A 22,953-nucleotide genomic window follows, 5' to 3' on the forward strand; every position below is an offset into this window, starting at 1 on the left:
ATATACAAGTTAAATAATGAAACCCAGGAAAAGTTGCTTTTTTGTTGTTTGTTTGCAAGAATCCTGAAGGTTTTAGACAATGGAATAAGTCAAGAAATGACAATAAACCCACTAAGTACAAAAATACCCCTTACGTAGTGTGTCAGTTACTTTTCTACTGATATGATGCTTAGATACCGTGATGGCAGAGCAAAGGGAGAGTGGCAGGAACGGCTGAGAGTTTACATCTTGACCCACAGATAGAAGGCAAAGAGACTGAGAACGACATTGGCATTTGAAACCTCAAAGCAATGACTCACCTCTTCCACCAAGGCCACACCTCCTAATCCTTCCCAAACAGTCTCAGCAGCTGGAGACCAAGGATTCAAATATGTGAGCCTATGGGAGGTAGCATCATTCAAACCACCATACATAGCAAGATGCATTTATTCATTTACTTGCTGACTTGTTTGTTTATTTTTGTTTGTTTGTTTATGTGTGTATGCCATGTGAGCACTGGTATCCTTGGAGGCCAGAAGAGGGTGTTATAACCCTTGGCGCTGGAGTTCCAGGTGACTGTGGACCACCTGATATGAGCCCTGGGAAGTGAACTCAGGTCCTCTGTGGGAGCAGCAAGCACTCTTGACCATTGAGTCGTTTCTCCAGGCCACCAGGCAGAAACCAGGGCACAAAGAGGTTAAGGCATGTGCTAGAGTCACAGAGATTCTAAGAAGAAGAAGAAGAAGAAGAAGAAGAAGAAGAAGAAGAAGAAGAAGAAGAAGAAGAAGAAGAGTCAGGCTGCAGGATCTGAGCATTGATGACTTAGGAGACGAAGCCTCTCCTGTGTTAGGAAGAGGAAGGTCACTGCTATTTGCAGGTGATGTAATTGCATACCAATTAAAAAACTTGCAAGGAAGCCTACTAGAACTGATGAGTGTCGGTCCAATGTCTGCCTAAATGACTGGTCTGCACACGTCAGCAGTTGCCTTTGCTGTGCTGTGAGGGACACAGTGGGCTTCTGTGGCTGTTTGGGACAGGCCAGTAGGGCTGTGGGATAGTTTGGGGGGTAGCTGGGGTTGTTCAGTGGCACGGGTGGACTCCTCTGAGGCTCTCCCTTTCTAGATCAGCCTGCCCTAGTTACAGGGCTCCCTTCTGTGCAGCTGGAAGCCCCACCCTGTATCCCTCAAGCACCCATCTTCCACCGCCTTCTTTTCTGTGCGCTTCAGTGTAATGCAAGGATCGCCCACATGGGCCTCTTGGTCTTATGCTGCAGTACCAAGCAGTTCCAGGGGATGGCACTGTCCTGACTCAGATGCTAGAAGACACCCTGGTTGCCCATGGACATTGGCTTGGGGCTAGGGAGGATGACCATGGAGACAGGGGTGCAGTTAGCTGGTGGCCCACTCCAAGCGGTGGCCAAGGCTTCCGTGAGAGATGGATTCGCGGCAGACGTTTAGAGTTGACCAAATGGTGATTTGGATGAGCAGTGACAAGGGAACCCAGAGAGACGGGAAAGACCTTAGATTCCTGGCTCAGGAAATCTGTGGGTGGTGATGTCATTTGCGATTATGAGGGAAAAGGGGAGGAGTGGGCTGGGGGGGGGGGGAGGGGACATAGAGCAGAAAACTTCATGGTGGCCTTGCCAAGTGAAAGATACTTGTCAAATCTCTGCGCAAGGACAGCAGCTTTATAAAATTGGATGATGGCACTCTTCCTGCTCTTAACTATCCTGAATCACCACCCCTCATGGATTTTGTCCAAGCCCAACAGCATGGCAGGTGAACATAGTGTATTCTGGTCAGGCCCCTAATGACCCACAGTCTTCTCCTCCCTTCCCTCCCCCCACCCTCACTGAGACAGAGTTGAAATGGGCCACCCTCAGGCACTTTGCATCTCCCTCCCCTCAGTGTGCCACAACCTGTCCCAGCTCTATACAGGGTCCTCTTTATCACCAGGACTCCATTATCCATGCCAACATAGTGCATGCTGGGACAACCTCTCCCTGGGAAAACCCAGGCTCTCTATTGATGCTGCTTCTCCACCAGGAGGGGGTTGAGGGGTGAGGTGAGGGATCTGGGTGGGGTCTGCCCTGGTTCTGAGCAGACAGATGAGATGGGCTTCCCTCCTCTGTCTCTTCTGGGTTGTACCTTGAGTGATCTGCTATTCAAGGGTTAAAGGGGACCGTGTGAAGCACTTAAGGAAATAAACAGCTTTCCAACATCCGCAATTATTTTGGAAGCACCTGTTCTCCTATAATTAATGTGCCAATTAAAATGATTATTATAGCCGTTAAAGCATGTCCCCCAAGAACTGCTGCTTCACAATGCTTGTTTACACTCACTGGAGTCACTCCACCACCTTACAAAAGAATAACAACAACAACAACAACAACAACAACAGCAACAACACAGCACCAGCTGCTGAATCGTCTCCCGAGAAGGCTCTGCTGACCCAGGCTTCTGCCTCCCCCCACCCCCACCCCCACGTCCAGTCCCCAATGGCTGATGTCTCGGCCTGTGGTGTCAGCTCTGAACAGTCATCCCCAGCATTTTCTAAAGGAGCATCCAGCTTGGAGGACTCTGTAAGAACAGGGAGGGGAGGGGCACATTGCTTGCTGCCTCTCTGCCCCGTGTGCTTATCTCAGGTTAGGTGAACCATGCCGCCTGTGTCTTCCTACAGGATGGAAGTCATGTCTTCCCCCACCAACTTTGCTTGATGCTGACAGCCTCTTCATGGGTCTTTGCCTCTGAAGACAGGTGGCTCTAGCCAGGCGATGATGACAACCGCCTGATGCCTCTGGCCCAGTCTGTTCCTCTCTGCCTGTGTCTTCTTCCTAGCTTTAGAGTGGAACTGGATGGCTCAGAAGCCTTGGGCACCTGCACAAAGATGGCCAGACAGGCCAGTGTTCAGATGACTCTAGACTTTGCTGGACATGAGGCCCAGGGCCAGTTAGTTTATTTCTATGAGCCTCACTGTCCCCAGCTCTTACGTATTCAGAGGTGGCTGTTTAAACACCGAAGCTGACCAACACTGTGGTGGTGGCATTCATGGTGGCTATGAAGGAGACACGGTTTGACCCATGTCTTGTCAACACGCAGGCTCCTGCTCCAGAGGACTCAGCCCTTGCTAGGGGGTCTAACCACTTAGAAGCTCTCCCTCTTCCTAGGAGTGGATCTGGCCCCCAGAGTTCCCAGCAGAAAGGACTCTCAGTCTTATAGTCTGTTCAGCCATTTTCCAGCCTTGCAACCTGGGCAAGGTACCTTACCCTTTCTGGCCTAGGTTTCCTGAGCCTTGGTCTGTGCTATTTCTCTGGGAGTTCAAGGAGGCCTCTGGACAACCAAGCTTCTGCATCTATGGAAGAAAAGAGCTCACAGGAAGGAAGATGGAGATGCAGGCTGGGTCGGGTACCACAGGCCTCTAGAGGATGATAGGAATCATCTCTGTCCGGGGACTTTTGGATGGCACTGGATGTCCTTGGAGTCTCCAAGTGTCACACACAGGGATAAGCTTTGTTAGGGCCACAGTGCATGGCCCTGTTCTGTTACAAATTCCTTCCTGTCTCCTCTCAGCTCCCGGGAATGACTGGCCTCACCTCTGGATGTCACTCAAAGGTCACTCTCTCTGGATTCTTCTAGCCAAATGATTCTGGGTCCCAGAGCACAGAGAAGACACCCAGACGCCTGTTTCCTGCACAACACTACTCAATCGCCATTTAGCTAAGCTGACAGACCTGCCACCCCTACCACCATGTCACTGCTGCATAGTGGAGCCTGGAAAAGTCGAGAGCCCCAGACTAGAACCGCAGAGAGTGTCAGTGCTCAGCGCCAGTGGCTGGCCACTCTGACAGGTGCTTAGACACCTTCAGACAGGGAATCCACCCGTCCCAAGATACCCCATCTGCGGTTGGAAAGCTCACGCTATAATAAGATTCTTTGCTTGATCAACTGAAAATTAACGTTTACATTTCCTCAGAACCTCCTTCCCTTCCTTCTTTCTTCTTTCTCTCCAGCTCTGGAGAAGTGGAGACCGGGAGCTCACTGGGGGCCCCATCTCGCTGCACCACTGATCTCAAGGCTCAGTGAGAGACCCTGCCTCAAGAGCATAGGTGGAGTGGTTGAGGAAGACATCTGATACCATTTCTTCCCTTCCTCCCTAAGCCATATGCTTGGGACTACACTCGACCTCAGGTGAGAGGATGGCGGTAGGATACAGCCCCCTCCAGCCAGAAGGGTGTGGTTTGATTCAGTCATTCTTCTGACCAGTTAATCCCCTAAGTCCAAGCACAGTAAGTTTTCCCTTCAAAAGCGGGAAGAGTAAAGACGGGCAGGTCCAGAGCACAGGTGACCATGATGGTGAAGGCTTAGCTCATGTAGGGGCAAGCGCTCACTTTCCCCATGTTGCAAGAGAAAAGAGCCAGGATCCTGGGATGGACACCTTGCTGCATGGCTTTGGGCCAACCACCTCCTTTCTCTGAGTTCCCAGCCAGAGGACACTTGTCTTCTTAGGGGCAGAGTCGGGAAGGTCTAATGGCTGTGTTGAGTCCTATGGCCCATGAGGATCTAACTCCGACAAGGTCAAGGTGGTAGAGTGAGGAAGAGTGACGGATGGGGGTGACCCTGAAGCTAAGCCCTGAGGGAACTTCAGCGTCTGCCAGATGGAGGGAGGGTAAGGGTACCGTGGCAGCAGATGCAACGCAGCGAGGTGGCGAGGAACATTGGCACAGCTCAGGATGAGCCATATGATCGAGCGCTGTGCCCACTGGGGGCCTCACAAGCAGAGAGGCTGGATCCAGAAGGGTCTGGCAACTGGGCTAGGTGACCTTGAACTTGACCCTGAAAGTGATGGAGAGCTTTTGGGTGAAGCGTGAGGCGGAGAGGGCAGCAGTGGTACCGTCACATGTGTGTTCTAGAAGAGTGCATGGCTGTGGCTGTCTGCAAGGAGATGCACTGCCAGTGGGGCTTTGCACCCAATGAGAAAAGGTGGGGTTGGGAGGAGCAGGAGCGGAAGAGGGATGGAGTTGGATGGAGCCGCTTTCTGAAACACCTCATTTCTGCTGTGGTGTTTTATTTCTCTGGTGTGCTGGAGTGGAAGTTTGCCTTTAATCCTTCTCTGACAAGTTAAGTCAGCCCCTTGTCATTTAAACCCAGCAGGGCGTGAGTCAGGCAGAGACACTGAAAATCACACTTCAGGCTTAATATAGTTTTTTACTCCGCCAGCTCAGCGGCTCTGCAGCAGCTCAGGGCAAGACTCCCACCTCTAGTGGGGAGTCACACAAACCTCACCTTGTGGCGTGCCCTGGGCTGGGTAGGCTCTCCCCTTCTCCAAGGCCAGGATCCTCTGAGATAAGAAAAGTTGAGGCTGGCTGTAAGGTGGGAAGGAAGCAACCTAGTTTCTCCACCTGGAATTAACCTTCAACTTTACAGGAAGATCCTAAAGCTCAGAGAGGGGAAGTAGTTGGCCCAGGGCCACACAGCGGGATGCTTCGTGCCAGGTCCTGGCTCTTTTCACTTGGATGTATTGAGTAAATGAGGACACAAACCAGACAAGCTCAGCCATCACCCTGTTGGCCCTGGACTCTCCAAGCTGCTGTCTTCTACCTCCGTCCAATAAGAAAGCCTGTTGTTTGTGGAGTCCATGTGTGGGCCAATAGAACATCCTGATATTTGTGAGTCTATGCCAGCTGTTGGCTCTCCCTCTTGACAGCTTGGGAGCCAAGAGCTCTTATCAGGCCGGTATGGGGCAGGGAAAAGATCTCATTGCCAGTATCGGGAACTTGATCTTAATCCCCAAGAGCAGAAAGATTTTTTTTTTCTGGTCAAAAATTCCTCCCCCGGTGCCAGAAAGGGCAGTGATGAACTGCCAACATCAAGCTGCGCTTTCTTTCTTTCTTATCTCCTCCCCCAGCCAGGAGCAGCCGTGTGCAAACCCAGGCTGATGGAGGTGGGAGTCTGGATTGAGCCCAGTCTCTGGTGGTGGCTTTTCTCACCCTTGCTGATTATGGCACCTGCCCCACCCCATCCCCCATCTTGGTCTCTGGAAGGCTTCTATAGCCTTACAGATCTCACCTCTCCCATACACATCCCGAGTTTGGACTTCTGTGACCCACACTATACAGCTCGTGTTTGATAGTCACCTACCCAGACAATGGTACTGTAATTCTGAGCTTTATGAGGGGTAATCAGGAAACTTTGGGGAAAGTGCTATCTCCAGGTTTATCAGTAGAGTGCTTCATTCACATGCACACACACACACACACACACACACACACACACACACACACACACAGTCATGGGACTGGGTTTCTGATGGAGGCATGTATTCTGCCACTTTCCCTCTTGGATGTAGGCATGGTCATCCTTCTGATGTCCCATATGCAGCACAAAGGATCTCACTAGATGTAGCCTTGGGCTTCCCAACCTTCAGAAACATGAGCAGACACAAACGAGTTTATCAGAGGCCCCGGGCTTGGTTTCCTAGTGACAGGGGGTTCATCAGAATATGGTTCTAAAACCATAGAGTGGAAGAGATGAGCAGAGTGGCAAGAAAGACAAGGGAGCTTGCGATTGTATCGTCTCTGAGTTCGGCTCCATTAGACAACAGGTATTGACTACATGAACCTTGGGGACCTCAATTATCTCGCCCCCACCCCCTGGCTTGACCTTGACCTTGCACCACAACTCCCCAGCTTCTGCCACGACAACTCCATTATGGTGTCTTGGAGGTATCTCAATTCAACATGGCTGACACAATCCCTGATACTTGCCCCTCCAACCTTCTTTCTGGCCTCTCTGTCTCAATGAGCAGCACCCATGACCCTCACCCAGCTGCCCAAACTCCACAGGCATCAGCCATCCCATCCTGTCCCTCCTGTCCATCACCAGTTGCACATGTTACCAAGCTCTTTGACCTTACTGCAAATCATAAGCAGAAGTTCAAGGTCAAGTCCCTTTGATAGTCACAACCTCAAGGCCACACCCTGCTGGGTCCCATACTCCCCATAGTCCATGATGCATAGGATGGACTTCTCTGTCCAACACCATCATGTTTCTCTCTAGCCCCGATCACCTCCAGCCTCAGTGACCTCCAAGGTAACTTCTCTGTGGTTGCCCCCCCCACCCCGAGTTTCCATCAGATCTCAAAGTGGAGGCGCATGATGCCTCAAAACAAACACATCCCCAACTGCCAGGAGGTGAGACGCAGTGGATACAGAAAGGGGGAGAAGAGATGCAGAGAGGGCTCGGCAGTTAAGAGCTCTTGCTGCGCTTGCAGAGGGATGGGATTCAGTGTCCGGCAGCACAAGCTCAAGTAGCTCCCAAGCGCTGTGTAGCATGTAATGCCCTCTGGCCTCCTTGGGCACCTGCAGGCATGAGGTGCATGAACTCACACAGATGAGCATACATATATATATATATAATTAATAAACAAATGTGTTTTATTTTTTAAAGGCTGCAGAAAGTGGAGCACCACGGCCATGTTTCCATCTCCTTCCCCCTCCATCTCCTTCTGTGGCCGTCTTCCCGTGGCCCCCGTAACCTGTGCGCAGAGCAGATCTTGGGAATAAATAGTGCAGGAAGGAGACAAAAACAAAGATGCGACGATAAAAACCGCCAGGAAAGGTTAAATTCCCATGATTCCCTGTGGTTGCTTAATGGATTTCTATGATATAAACAGACCTTTGGCTTTGCCTGCTGGGCAGGCGACCCTCAACTAAATGAGATTAGACAGGGTTTCCTAATACGAAATGTGCCTGGTGCCCACATTCTACAGAGCGTCTCCAGACACGTGCTGTTCCCCAGACAGACAGGTACTAGTCTTGTGTGCGTACATGTGGGTACCTGAATGTAGAGGTCAGCAGCAAGCCTTGGTCTTTGCCTCTCATCTTGTTTGAGGTAGGGTCTTTTTGTGACTTTCCATTGTATTCTCAGGCTAGCTGCACCTTAAGGATCTGGGGGATTCCGGGGGATTCTCTTGTTTCTGTCTCCCATCTCCCCATAGGAGCTCTGGGATCCCAGACACGTGCTACCACACTTATCTTTACTGGGTTCTGGGGATTTGAACTTAGATCCTCATACTTGCATTGCATCCTCTTTTACCCACAGATCCACCTCCCCAAAGCCCAGCCTTTGTTAATATAAGCACCACTTCCAAGGTGACTCTGTAGCAGCTGCCCAGTATCACAAGAATGAGAGACATCTTCTGTGCTGGAGGTGCCCAGAGGAGGGTGGGTCTAGAATTTTCTGGAGAAGTTGAGGCATGCAATAGGGCCTGAGAGCTGGTATTTTAGATGGCCCTGGTCACCTCCCTTGAAAAGCGGGATTCACAGTATTATTTGCCTCACAGTGACAGCATGAAATTGAAATGGAAAGCCCTTGACCCTGTACTCAAGTCCCAGGAATGACACAATAATGTCAGCCACTCAGGTTAGCGTTCATCTTATTTCTAAAGATGACCCCAGTGGACAGGAAGGACAAAATGACATTTTCTGTGTAGCAAGTGTCTCCAGTTTTTCCTTGGGCCCTGAGGTAGATGAGACGTGAGATGGCCAGCTCCTATTGGCCATGTATGGAATTGCACCTCTACCCTACCAGCTGTTGTACATTGCTGAGAAAACAAAAGGAATCTTGTGCCAGGGCTTGCAGATGCAGACTAGGGAACTCCAGTCTAGGCGATGAACCCATGCAGTAGTGGAAAAGTCCCAGGGGGCACACAGGAATTTGACGGACCCCAGGCCTGACCATTCCCTTGACTTCACTACGTGTTCAAATGCATTTTAAGAGGGATAACAGCTTCCTACTTCCTACCCTTCCTCACCAAAAACACACATGCTGTAACGATGATAGGTCACAAAATCAATACAATTCACTTTGCTGGAACTCACCGTGGCGTGAGTTTGCCAGGAAATGACTCCGTGAATAGGCAGTGCTGTTCCTTTGACAGACAAGCACAGTATATTCTAGAGGCCCTGGTTGGGAGGAGCTCTGAGTGTCAGAGGCATTCTGAGTTCCAGCAGACCCTCACAGAGATGGGAGTGCTCTGTGTCTGTTCTCCTGCAATCCGATGCCACCATCTCTGTGCGGTGGGTGCTGGAAATGGCTTGTCTGGATGAATGGGGGAAAGCAGTTTGCTCTTTAATCTAAATCAGAACGGCCATGCGTGACCAGTGACAGCCACATGGAGGATGCGGATTGGCAGGGGGAAGGGAGTGCGGACGCTTCTGATCGCTCGTGCTCTCTTAAGACTATCTCATAGTTTTTGGCATCATCACCAAACTGGCCTGAACTCTGCCTGTTATCCAGACTTCAGGCAAAGTATGCAAATTCTGGCTCCTTCCTCAACAGCCTTCCCTCTAGGTATCCCCAGATGTCTAGCCAGAGGCCAGATAGTGTTACTATTGGCTCCCCACTCTCCCCTAAAGAACCAATCTATTCTCTATGCTAGGAAAAGCCGTGAGTGAGTGTGTGTGTGTGTGTGTGTGTGTGTGTGTGTGTGTGTGTGTGTGTGTGTGTGTGTTTCCGGGAGGATCGAACCCAGAGGCTCGCACATGCTAGGCAAGTGCTCTACCACTGAGCTACTGACTCAGGCTTCTGTGCCTTGGGAACACTGGTGATCTACTGCCCCGGATACTTTTCTAGAGCAGAGCAGAGCTGCAAGGACTTAACACACATACATTGGGCTGTTTTGAGGCCACTGGGCTGAGCCAGTGGGGCCGTGGTGGCCCTTCACAATGCCTCTGCTTTTCCCTTTGGAAGCCAGTGGAGGCCTGGGCCTGGCTAGGCCTGTGGGATCTATTCATCTCTTTCTAAGCTAGGCTCTGTAAGCTCATTCAGGAGGTGGGGAAGAAGGAGGAGGGAAGCAACAGGGGCCTGAAAACAAAAGGCACTGGGCAGTTTGCCGTTTGTGGCCAGGCTCCTAGAGGAGAGGAGAGATGAAGCAGGCTGAGGGGGCTAGTCTGGTATGCGTGTGGGGTGCGGTGGGGCATCCATTGGAGAAGGCTAGGGCTTTCCTTGCTGCCTCTTCCATTCCCTCTGGAAGCCCTGCCCAGCCTCAGATCCTATAGAGCCTCTACCTGGGTAGGTCAGTTCTTATCTCTCTCTCCTCAGCTGGCTCTAGGGAAAAGAGGGAGACCAAAACAGCGCCAGTCAAAGGGAAAGAAAGCTGGCAGCGAGGAGCCCTGGAATTTCCTTCTGCCCCTGGCTCCACCCTCCTCAACACAGGCAGAGCACATGGGCCCCCTCTGGTCCCAAGGAGAGCAACCAGACAGCTGAGCCACCACCCTGTCCAGCTACAGAATTAAAAGGGCCTGGCATTTGGCTCCAGTGGGCAATTTGCATGTGATTTGCATACATCTGCATCACCCCCACCCCCACTCCCACCCCCACCCCCATGCCTTCAGTCGAAGGATGTGAAATGAAATAAAATAAATTAGTGTAGCCTACCATAGCCCCATGCAGAGGGCCTGACACCTGTCAGAAATGTAACCAATTCTTTAAGAGATCGGTGTAGATGGTAGGCTGGACTAGGCAGAAGGGAGATGGAAGCCTCCACCTAGCCTAAAGGCTCATGACAGACCTTGCCTCCAGTTAGGGAGCCACAGAGACACCTCCATGCATGGGCCCAGGCCTGGCCTGGGCTCGTCTCTCCTCTGGAAGCTGTCTCTTCAGGAGGTCTGTTATCTCACCTGGCATGCTGAATGCTGGGAGAGCAGTAAAAGGCTGTGGGGACCCTGGATTCTTCCCTTCTCTAACTCCACCCCACCCTCAGTCCCAGGGACATTTTCTACCAGGCCACAGCCACCTCCTTCTCTCTCTTGCCTCTGATTCAACCCAGGGATGGAGGAGGGTAGGGTGTGACCCGAGTATTAGCCAGAGGTGGGGTTAATATGTCTCAGTCCCTCAATGTTTACAACATTTTTTTTTGACAGCCAAGCAGCCCCCATAGGCCATGATTCCACAGAAGATACAGCCCATGGCAAGGCTCTTGCTGGCCTTGACTTTGTCTGGACCTTTTGGGCCCCTTCTCCTCCTAAGACTGGGTACCATGAGTTCAAGTGTGCAGCTCATACCTGTAGGGTGCAGGTGGATGCCACCAGAGCTGGTTCCGTGGAGGAACTGTTATAACGCTAAGATGGAAGGTAGGCTTGGGTTAAAAGCCGCAAGGGCATAGCCAACAAAACAAGGCTCATCAGCAAATGGTAAATCAAAGACAGAAATTCAAGATGGATGGATGGATGGCAAGGCATGTGAGTGATGGAAGGTGACAGAGAGCAGCCTGGGTGGAGCACTGTGGTACCCTGGGCTTCCTCTTCTGTCATGCCAAGTTTCCAGGCTCAGTGGGTGAGTGCCAGGCAGAGTAGCCAAGGATGTCTCTGATCTTCTGATCCTCCCGCCTCAACTTCACAGTGCTGGGATTACAGGTGTGTGTATGGCACCAGGTTTATACAGGTTTTATACAGTTAGAGACCAAAACCAGGGCTCCAGATGTGCCAGGCAAGCCCTCTACCCACTGAGCCTCATGCCTGCCCCTACAGAATGCTTTCCACTAGGAATCTTTAGCCACGAGGTAGGAGTCCACTCTCGCCCATATTCTATTTCCGCATGGCCCATGAGTGAAGCATTGTTTTCACTCTTCTGTTAGAAAAAAGGGGGAAGAAAGGATTTTTGCGACATAAGAAAATTATACAAAATTCAAGTTGCTGGTTTCTATGCACAGTGTGTTTGGGGACACGGAGTGCCCTATCATTCACGCATTGTCCCCAAACAGTGCGAAGGAGCTGTGATTCACGTTCTGTGGTTGGCAGAAAGGAACATGTTTACAGTCTTGGCCTTTACCAGGAAATAATGCCCGCCCCTGGCTTGGATCCCAGGAGAGGAATTGTCTGTGGCGTCCCTGGGCATATACTCACAGACCAGCCTCCAAGCCAGCAGCACCTTCTCTGGAGCCCAACCCCTGCTCCTCAAGGAGATACCAGGCTAGGATACCCCATTTAGACCCGCAGAGATTCATCCATCTATGGCTGGAATGACTTCTGTGACCAAGACCCAAAGCTGTCCTTCCTATTGTCACCATTGGCACCCTGGACAGGTGATGCCTGTGCATCTTGAGCCACTTCACTCCTCAGGCCTAGACACCTGGTGCCAGGTGCCAGGTGCCAGGCTGGATCTTGTGCAGTAAGTGTAAGTGGCAGAAAAATCTCTGAAATGCAATATGCTTTTTTGGTTGTTTGAGACAGACCCTTACTATGTAGCCCAGGCTTGCCTTAAACCTAGCAAACCTTCCTGTTTCAGCCTCTGGAGTATTGAGCTGCGCATCACTATGCCCAGCTGAAAGGCAGTTCTAAGGACAGGAAGCCTTTCTGTCCTCTCTCCCACACCAAGAGCATGGCCAAAGCGTCCTGTGTAGAACCACATCAGTACTGTTCCCAGCTGCCCACCGTTCCCAGGGCACATGCCCTTCTCAATAACTTTTACTTGGGTACTGATGGATTACTGGGATTATCAGCGGTACAGAAGAGGCCAGAGAGCAGCTTAGGGGTGGCCAGGACTGATGCAAACTTGCCTGTGGACTTTGTCATAGCCCTAGTACACAGAGAACAGCAACTTACCCGGTACCACACGATCTCACGCATGCGGCCATCTGTCTTGAAGTTACATTTCAGGGTCACCGCATCCCCAGCCACCACCGGGGGAAGGGGCTCAATGTTGACTGTCAGATATCCTGTGGAGGGAAGGAGACGGGGCATGAGACAGGCAGGCATGGTGGGTAGCTTAGCAGCCTGGGACAACCCACCTACACTGGACTACACCGCCAACCTCCACATAGTGCAAAGGTAAGACGGTCTGTCCTAGCTATCTTTAGCAATTCCCTTCTGGTGACCACTTCCTGAAACTCGCGACAGTGAACTCATCCAGACTGAACTGGTTTTAGATCCTTGCAGTAAAGGCAACCTATGCTGGAATGGGCTTAGAAGGAAAACCCTATTTACCATCTTACGCCTATGCACGAAATGCATTATGGGAAAGGACATTCGCGTGAATAAAGGCTTCCATAGTCTAAGCCTGTATGTCAAAACAGAAAACTACCCCCCCTACCCCACCCCAACACCCAGCTCCCTCCTCTTCCTGGATTCCCAAAAGGAGCAGAGGAAAGCCTCCTCTGGAGTGACCCAGTCAGAGCCTGCTCTCTCGGCCTGTACTTCCGCTTTGCTTGTGAATCAAACCCCTTCCTACTCTGCTGTTTCTATGCAAGTTTTCAACTCTCTGAGTCGGACACTGGGGACCTAACAGTACCGTGTCTCAACATTGACCACCACCTGCAATAGGGAAGTGAAGGCAGAAGCTACAGGAAGTCTAGGCCTTCTCTGTGGAGGCCACTTGCTCACTCCTTAGCCCGTGGTGAGAGGGCCAATCTCATTCCCTCCCTGTCACTGGCATTTCCTTTCTGCCACCTCCTTGACAGACTGTAGAACTCAGACCATAAGCAGCCCTTACTGAAGAATTTCTCCATCTACAAGACCCACAGAGAGCCAGCAAGGCAGTTCAGTGGCTAAAAGCACTGCCCTACAAGCTTGACAATCCAAGTTCAGTTTCCAGAACCCACCATTTAAAAAGGAAAGATCCCTGAAAGCTGTTCTGTGACCTCTGACCTCCACACACACCGTAGGACGTACGTACACACACACACACACACACACACACACACACACACACACAGATGCACATACAGATATACACAGACACATGTGCATGCACACACACAGATGTACACACAGGTACACAGATACACAGGCACAGACATGTGCAACACACACACAGACACAGATACACACACAATAAGGTTGACCCAAAAAACCGAAACTCTCGCTTCAAATGAGATAAGAGATCACTTATTCTGAAGCCAACTATGGGTGACCATGGCCTGGGATCACAGATTTGGGTTACCCTGAATTCCATGGTCCAATGTGGAAGCAGTTCATGAAGCGTTTATAGTAACAGAGTCAAGGAAAGTCATGAGTCAGGGCACTTTTCGAATACACTGGTGGAGACATCAGAGAGCGGGTACAGCAAAGGGGGGGAACTGTCACCACGGGCTTCAGATGCCGCCTGGCAGTCGGCTGAGCGCTTTGGTTGGCAGAAGCACACAGACAGCTCAGTTAATGCATTTCCAAAAGGTTTCACTTGCTATTAGGTCGGACCCAGAAGTGGAAAAGGAAAGGGAATAAGTGGGGGCTAGACACCCCAAAGGAAATTGTAATCAAGCTTTGGACCTGCAACATGCCATACTTTCCACCTTATGGGAGGTGTAGTTTCCTCATGGAAACCTTTGTTTATACAAATAAGAAATAAAAATTTAAGACCTTCTGAGGCCAAGAGAAGAGGCTGGGCTCCAACACTGGGCTCCTCCCACTTCTGAGTAGCGCCCTGTACTTGGCTGATGCGTTGAATGTGGCTCAAAACACCTAGCAGAAGCAACATGGCGGAGGAAGGGTTCATTTTGGCTGCGGGTCTAAGAGGGTGTAGTCCCTCATGGCGGGGGAACTGGAGTCCACTGAGGTGATAGTTTACAGCTGCGGCTTGTTGCATGCCATTGACTAGGAAGCAGAGAGCTCCAGCCGGATGTGGGGCAGGGCTGTAACCTTCCAGGCTCCCCTTCTAGAAACCCACTCCCTCCAGCCAGGCCCTGTCTCCTAAAGCTATCACAAATACCCCCAAAACAGCATCACCCACTAAGGGCCAAGTGTTCAAACATGAGCCTGCATAAGCTTAAATGACAGTAGGCTTATAGGGGCTACAGAAGAGGGAAACACACTTACCCCGGTGTTTCCAAACCACTTTGCCTGGGAGGCTCCTTCACTGTCACTGACCCCACATGGGTCCCAGAGGCACACTGGGATCTGGCACACCCAACCCTCTCAAAGCCATTTATTCCCAGGAAGAAGACCCTGGGATGCCACCACTGTCATTCCCATCCCCACATGCCCAGATACTCAGGGGGTGAGGGAGAGGTCCCCTGCTAGGTGATGGGGGAGCCGACTACAGACTGAGCAGCTGGGAAGGAATCTTCAGCAGCCACACCTTGAGGGTGCTGCTGCCTTCGCACCACCACGCACTTCAGTGAGATCTCCAGCCCATTCTTCTGCCTCCCCACCTCCATCTCAGAGGGCCACGTGCCCACTGCAGCTTGGCGGGGACTTCATTCTGGGGCCGATCACCCAGGCTCATTTGATCGGCTTCCCACTGCTGATGTCCGCCTATTGATTGACTAGATCAATCCAGCCCAATCATCTTAATGAGAAAAGCAGCCAGGATGGGCTGGGATTTCAATTGTGCAGGCAACCTGAGCGGATCGAGCCCCAGGGGCCTGACCCCTGCATGTAGCTTAATGGGCCCAACACTCCGAGAGGCAAAAACAAGAGTGGACCTCAGAGATCAATGTGGAAGTGGGAATTGAATTGGACCTGCATGGCCGCAGCTCCAGAGCGTGGGTTGAAGTCGGGGGCTCACTCTGGGGCTCTCTCTAATGTAAGCTGAAGTCATGTGTGTAGCGAGCCCTTGAGCCACCGTACCACTGCAAGGCCAGTCTTACAACACATTTGTTTCCCATGTGCCTTGAATAAGACCTGGGCCAGAGTCTGAGTAGCAGGGTGGCACAGATGCAACCATGTCCTCTGACACATGTAGAGGAGAAAAAGAATCATCGTCATGTGCTTGCCACTCGGGACCATATACGATGGGAGGAGAGGGGGAGCTATAAGGGGGAGCAGGGAAGCTGGGTGCAGCTTATGTGATCCAGGTCCCAAATTGTGACCAACAAGGAGGCCGCCTTCAGCCAGAAGGACCTCAAGAAACTGAAGGGCTCCTGGGCAAGCCAAACCTGTATGACATGGTAAACACGTTATGCAGCAGACACTAGCTAAATGTGTCACATGCATCCAACATGGCGGTTATCAAGAAGAGCTATCACCGTCAACACAGTGTTGGCCAGAACAGAAAGGCATGTTGTCCGTGTAGGGGTGGGTGAGGTGTGACTGAGGGAATCACCCAGCGCAGTTACTGATCCCACTGGACATGGCTTGGTCATCCACCCCTCTTTCTTGGCTTCCCCACTTTGGAAGTTTAGATTGAAGCTGCACCACCAGGCCAGGTAGGTGATAGGCTCACAACCAGAGGTGAGAGGAGGAAAGGCCTGTGTTCTTGCATGAGTTGAGTCTATGGGGTAGTTGGCCAAGGTGATGGAGGACCATCATTTGCTGCTGAGACATGAGAGAGTTGGGGGTGGGGATGGAGTGAGGGCAGTTACGGGTCTGGAGATGGCGCTGAAATGTGAGCAACGTCAGCATATGTTAGAAGCAATGGGAATCCCTGGGTATGACAGAGACCAGACTCTTGCACAGGTGTGAGGTGGGGTTGCAACAGTGGAAGTGCTGTATGAGGTGGATTACTGGGCGTGGTTCTCACAGGTGGATTTCCTTGGAGTCTGCCAAGATGGAGCTTCTGACTCCCACTTCAAGCAGCCAATGTCTGCAGCCAACTACTTCTGAGAAATGATTGGCCAAGGCAATGACACCTGTTCCTCCTTGGTCATGGGGTTTGTGGACGGTTGGTACTAATTGTTAACTTGGCAGAATCTAGAATCACCTGGGAGACGGGCCTCTGGGCATGTCTGTGGGGCTTTATCCTGATTATGTTAATTGAGGTGGTAAGACCCATCCACTGTGGGCAGCACCATTCCCTAGGCAGAGAATCCAGCTGGGGCTGTAGAAAAGAAAGCAAGCTGAACACTAGCATGTGAGTATCCATTGCTTTCCTCTGACCTGAAGGGGGGTGACAAGCAGCTACAAGCTCCTGCTGCGTCAACTTCCCTACCCTGATGGACTGTGCCTTGAAAAGGGAGCTGAAATAAATAAAAACCCCTTTCCTTTAAGCCGCTTCCGATGGGGTATGTGATCACACAGCAGCAGGATAAGACACCAAGACAGGACATGCTGGTGACAGCAGCCCCTCTCTTCATCATGGAGTTGATGGTCTAGCAGACAAAGCCATCATGGATTATCAATGAAAATACATCACATGGTGATACGTGAGAGGATCTATCAGGGCAATTCATGGATAGGAATGGAGGAGAAGCCTTCAGGACAGGACCTCCTACTCCCAGGAAGCTTCTCTGAGAAGTCTGAAATTATGGAACATAGGAGCCACGGAGGACAGCATGCCAAACAGGACACAAAGGCAACAGAGGCCTTGTGGGGCGGGGGTGGGAGGGTGAGGCAGAGGGGGAGTTGTATGTGCTGGACTCCAGGCTTGTGCCGTGGTAGGGAATTCTTCCCAACACTCCATACCCTGGAGCAAGTCTCTGGCAGAGCTCCATATGGGTCTAGGGTAGAGCAGAGTAGGCTGTGGCAAGCGAGAGGCAGAAGGTCAGCTACCCTAAGAGCCAGGGCTTCTCCCAGACTCCTGGTTGCCACCTCCCCCACCCACCCCGTCCCCGCCAGCCCCAGTCCAGGCACATTGGGTGCTGAGAGTCCTGGACTCCACACTCCCACAGGTGGATCCCCTGTGTAGAACTCTTTCTAATTTGCCCAGAGCCTTGGCCCTCATTGTTTTTGTCAGCTGGGGCAGCAATATGTGCATTTGTAGGAAGTCACAAGGAAATCGTGCTGGAGCGTGACTGTCCGTCCGTCTGTCTGTCTGTCTGTCTGTCTGTCTTCCTGGTTATCCCCAGAGCACTGAGACAGAATGGTTAAGAGGGCTGATTGTCTGGCTTTCTTGGCTTCTCATGCCACTGATGACACAGGTTTTGCTCTTTGGAACTGTGAAGCACTTCGTTCCACGAGACGTGGATAGCAGCAGCCAGGCTGAGCTTCGAACCCAGATCTATCTGACTTCCTTAAAGCCAATCTCTCCCTCCTACATTTTGACACTACCCAGAGCAGACACATCACTTAATAAGGCTCACCAAGACTCATGGGCTGCCTACCCCCAATTCTCAGCTTCCTTAGCTGCTAGTGTGTCTTTATTGGAAGGTGGCTTTCAGACCAGGCACACAGCTAGGGCAGGGCCAGGCCAAGCATCATTCCCACCCAGAGACCTGGGTGGGACATGGGACCTCTGTGGGACTGTTTCCTCCTGTGGGATGCAGACACGGATCTATCAAGTTCAAATCAGGAAAGACAGGTCTGGGCCTCACTCTGTCCAGTTACTGCCCCCGTGGGAGGTGAAACCAACCATACTGGCCACTGGCCTCTTCTCCCTCTCGGTCAGTCCTGGGAAGGTAAGACAGAGGCCAACATCTGGACAACAGCACAAAAGAAGATGATACAGTGGAGCTCATATGGTCCGTGCCCTGGGATCTGTGTCAAAGGGCCTTGTGGAACCACACCCCCCAACCCCAACCTGGGCTGCCCATGGGTGAGATAGAGGCAGATGAGCAGGTAGGGTTGGGACACAGGCTCATCCACCAGTCTAGGGCATTGAGGACAGAGAGAAGGGTGCAGGGAACTGTATCTGATCCCAGCCTTGCTATTGGACCAGCTCTGGGGACCTCAGGCACATTCCAGCTGGCCCCAAGTCTCCTTATTTATGAAACAAGGGGGTTTTTTAGTGCCTTTCTGCTCTGTAGAATTCCTTCTCAGATGCCAGCTCAGCCTGAGCTGATCTGGATGCAGAGTCCTGGCCGGGGCACATGGCTACCTTCCTTCCTGTGCATCCTTCATCACTTGTCTGACAAGTGTATCCACCAATTACTCAGACACCAATGGTAGACAGAATCTGTGATGGCGGGCATTAAATTCACTGCCAGTCAGCTCTGATGCCTGAGCCCCGCTGAGCATAGTATCAGGTGGACTGGGAACAGAGCTAGTTCCATCCTAACTAAGCAATTCTTCACCGGACGTTGCCTTCGCTCCCCCTTCTCTCTGACAGTGCATAGGCAGACTGGGTTAGGATACATTTAGCAAATTGCAGGGCTATTTAGGTCACACACATCTGCCTCAGGGGGTGGTGACTGAAGCTTTTTCTCCTTGGAAGCTTAGAAGCCTCAAAGCTGTGACTGGACTTGGCTTTGGCCTCACCCCACAGGGGATGAGTCAGCAAGGGCACCCAGAGAAGCATGGCCAATATTAGCTTGATCCATGCCCGAGGATGAGGGGCTTTGTGTGCAGAAACTTGAAGAGACGTCTACAAACTGTTGCGTTGGTCATATCGCCGTCTCTCCACCTGGTCCTTGAGTGGCCCTAGGTAAACTACTACAGGGTCACTCTCTAGTCAGGGACATGCGCATGCTCGGCAACCCTGGCACTCAGAAAGTGGAAGCAGGAGAAACAGAAGTTCAAAGTCATCTTTAGTACTTAGTGAGTTCAAGGCCAGCCTGGGCTACATGAGATCCTGTATCAAACGATAACACAAACTGGCTGTGGCCATCACTTGGGCTTGGAGATCTCACAAAGACAAAGTGAATTGTCTTTCTCATTGACTGTTCCATAGTCAGAGAGGACAAGGGTCCCGGGGGCCACCAGAAGCACCTTGCCCCTGCAAGCCAAGACCCCCGGTGCCCTCAAGTGTCTTCCAGCCTGCCTCTAATCATGGTTTCTATGACATGTCTATGACAGGTCTATGCCATGTGAGCACCCAGGGCCCTCTCATGACTGCAGGCCAAGGACTCCTTCCCAAGGAGAAAAGAAACCCCGGATGGTGAGTACCTGCCCACCAGCCTCCCTTCTTCAGGATGCTTTACAGTATGGCCACGGGTCAGCAGGAAGCAGGGGGCAGAATGGAAGCTAGGGGACAGGCAGTGACACTCACCAGCAGTGGCCCAGGAAGAGCTTTCAGCAGGACACGCTGGGGTCAGGGAGCACCTGGGGCTACCTGAGGGTGACTACAGGCCAGCAGACCCAGGGCAACAGATGGAGCGGCTATGGTTTTTCAAATGCTGCCCTGTAATGCCTAGCAACGTTGATCTCGGATATGGTCCAGCTTTTGCAGGTAGCTCTTGCTACTGAGCACCTGGCTCCATGGCTCTCTCTTTCATGCCCATGCCAGGAGCCTTTGCCCAGAGAAACACACTCACCCTCTGTACCTACCCCTGGCAATAGAAGATGCAACATGACCTGGCACAGGGCTTGGATGCCTTCTACACCCGCACAGTGTAGCACTTAAGTGATGGGGTGCTTCCCCTGTTCCTCAAGCACCCTGCTTCTTCCTTACTTACCCCTTTCCTCTTGTCTGGGGAGCCAGCAAGGTCTGGATGCTCTGTATACTACATCAAGAGTCCAACTGCCTCATCCCTCCATCACCACCTCTCTGGACCTGGTACCACCTCTCAATGACTGCTCTATTGTAGCACCCTCCCAATTGGTCCCTTAGCACCAACTCTGCCCCTGCCTACCACTCTGACTTTAACCCTCACACCCTCAACTTGTTCCTTGCCCCCTCCACACAAGAAGCCCTGTTGATCTCTGAGTCCACTCACCATGTCTCCACCTCGGGGCCTTTGTCCATGACGCCTCCACCCCTCAGGGTAATGGGTCCTTCCCCACATGGCCCGATGCCTCAGTTTTTTTCTGTTGATGCTTTAGAGAGGTCTTTCTATTAACATTGTAGCATACAAAATCGCATCCCTGCTGATCTCTAACTCTTAGCCCTTGTTTATGTCTCCAAAACATATGTCCCCGCCTGTCTCACTTTACATGTTTGCTGTGTTGGCGCCCCTGCAACCAGCCACGTGTATCCCCATCTCTTCCCGCATGCTTCAATGTCATCTCTACTGATGTCTTCAAGCTCCCTTATCTCATCTGTTCTGTTGCCCTCCATCTCCATGATCTGCTATACTGTGTTTTTTGAGGGGAAGGGGTTATTATAGTATTTTTATTTGGGAGCTGGGAAGTTGTCTGAGCATTTAAGGGTGCATACTGCGTCTGTTAAGGACCTCATTTGCACAGCCAGCACCCATGTTGACCACGTCAGAGCCACCTGTAACTCCAGTTCCGTGGGGTCTGAGGTCCTCTTCTGGTCTCCAGGAGCACCTGCAGTCATGTTTGCACGCTCGCTCACACACGCACATGCAAACATACACATACACATAGACACACAAACACATACACATACGTGTGCACACACACACCTAAAAACAAAAACTAAATCTTTATAATTTCCATTTGGTTCTTTATATCCTGTATTTCTTTGCTGAGTGTTTTAAAATAAAATATTTGTTTCAAGACTTTCCAACATATACAAACACATACACACACACACACAAACACATACATGTACACACATACACACACCTAAAAACAAAAACTAAATCTTTATAATTTCCATTTGGTTCTTTATATCCTATATTTCTTTGCTGGGTGTTTTAAAATAAAGTATTTGTGTCCAAGACTCTCCAACCAGTTGGCTCGGCATTTAAAAACCCACTATCTGTGGTCAGTTGCTTTCTCATTGCTATGACCAAATATTTGCCCAAAGCAGCTTTTGGAAGGGTGGATTTAGGCTCACAGTTTGAGAGCGTCTACCATCGTGGCAGGGCAGGCATGGGGCCAGAGCTCCAGGCAGGCAGTTATAGTGTGTCCGCAGCTAGTGCATTACTCATTTTCTGTGCTGTGATAAAACATCAGGGCGACTTATAGAAGGAAGAGTTTATTGGAGCTTAGGTTCCAGAGAATAGGAGCCCACCATGGCTGGGAAATATGACAGCAAGTGGCAAGCATGGTGGCTGGAGCAGGTTGCTGGGAGCCCACATCTTGAAACACAAGTATGAATCAGAGACAGCAAGCTGGAATTGGCTCCAACCTCTGAACTCTCAAAAGCTATCCCAAATGACAGACTTTCCTAAGCAAGGCCACACCCCCTAAACCTCTCCAGATAGGGCCACCAAAGAAAGAAGGGACCGAAGAAACTTATAGGGGACATTCTCATTCAAACTGTCAGAGTTGGGAAGTGGGGCTGGGCTATCAAACTTCAGTGTCTGTCCTCAAAAATTCATTTCTCCCAGTGAGACTTCACCTCCCTTTCACAACCTTCCCAAATGGTGCCACCATCTAGGGACCAGGTGTTTAGATACCCACACCTGTAGGAGCACTCACACCCAACACATGAGCCTGTGGGGGGCACTCACATCCAACACACAAGCCTGTGGGAACACTCCCACCCAACACACAGACCTGTGGGAGCATTCACACCCAACACATGATCCTGTGGGAACACTCACACCCAACACCTGAACCAGTGGGAGCACTACCACCCAACACATGAGCCAATGGGAACACTCACACCCAACACATGGGCCTATGGGGCACTCACACCCAACACATGAGGCTGTGGAACACCACACCCAACACATGAGGCTGTGGGAGTACTCACACCTAACATACGAGGCTGTCGGAGTACTCACACCTAACATACGAGGCTGTCGGAGTACTCACACCTAACACATGAGCCTGTGGGAACACTCATCTAACACACAAGCCTGTGGGAGCACTCACACCCAAAGAGAAGCAGCCAACTTCTGCTCATTCCTGAGACACAGTCCTCAGAAGCCAGTTCCCGACTGATGACTTTGGTCACCCGAACCATCCGTCTTTGCTACCAAGTGAGCCAGGAAAGGGAGACAAGCAGCTTGAGCTTCTCCACCTGGGGACAGGGGCTGTGTCTGTCACCAGATCAGAGGATCCTGGTGGGCAGGGATGCTCTCCGTCCCATTCTGGGTGAGTGACTGCAGAGTGCTACAGACAGCTCAGAGGCCTAGGCCTAGACTCTGGGAAACCAGCGGGGATTATACTGTGACTCAAACTAAGGGGACATGTGGGTTGGTGGTCCTTGGACCTCTCCACCTGTAGAATTTAAGGCTGGTGGGGGCGTGGAACAAGGGAATCGGGGCCACATCAACTCCTGATGCCCCTTCCCTGGCTGAGGGTCTGGATTTATGTCCACATGGCACCAAGAGAGCTCCATGCATTACCACTCATGAGGAAATGAGGTC

At 51.4% G+C, this 22,953-nt stretch overlaps 1 protein-coding gene across 5 annotated transcripts in view; it reads right to left on the reverse strand.

Moving 5' to 3' along the window:
- The window catches only part of IGSF21 (immunoglobin superfamily member 21), a 375,328-nt gene that overhangs the window by 113,409 nt on the left and 238,966 nt on the right, over positions 1-22,953 (reverse strand). For all 5 annotated transcript variants that reach the window (XM_084787969.1, XM_084787966.1, XM_084787970.1 and 2 more), the window contains exon 2: positions 12,581-12,693. In XM_084787969.1, the coding sequence (XP_084644095.1) occupies positions 12,581-12,693 (113 nt within the window). The remainder of the gene's footprint in view (positions 1-12,580; positions 12,694-22,953) is intronic.

This window comes from Acomys minous, assembly GCF_964271855.1.
Source record: "Acomys minous genome assembly, chromosome: 6".
Taxonomy (NCBI): Eukaryota; Metazoa; Chordata; class Mammalia; order Rodentia; family Muridae; genus Acomys; species Acomys minous.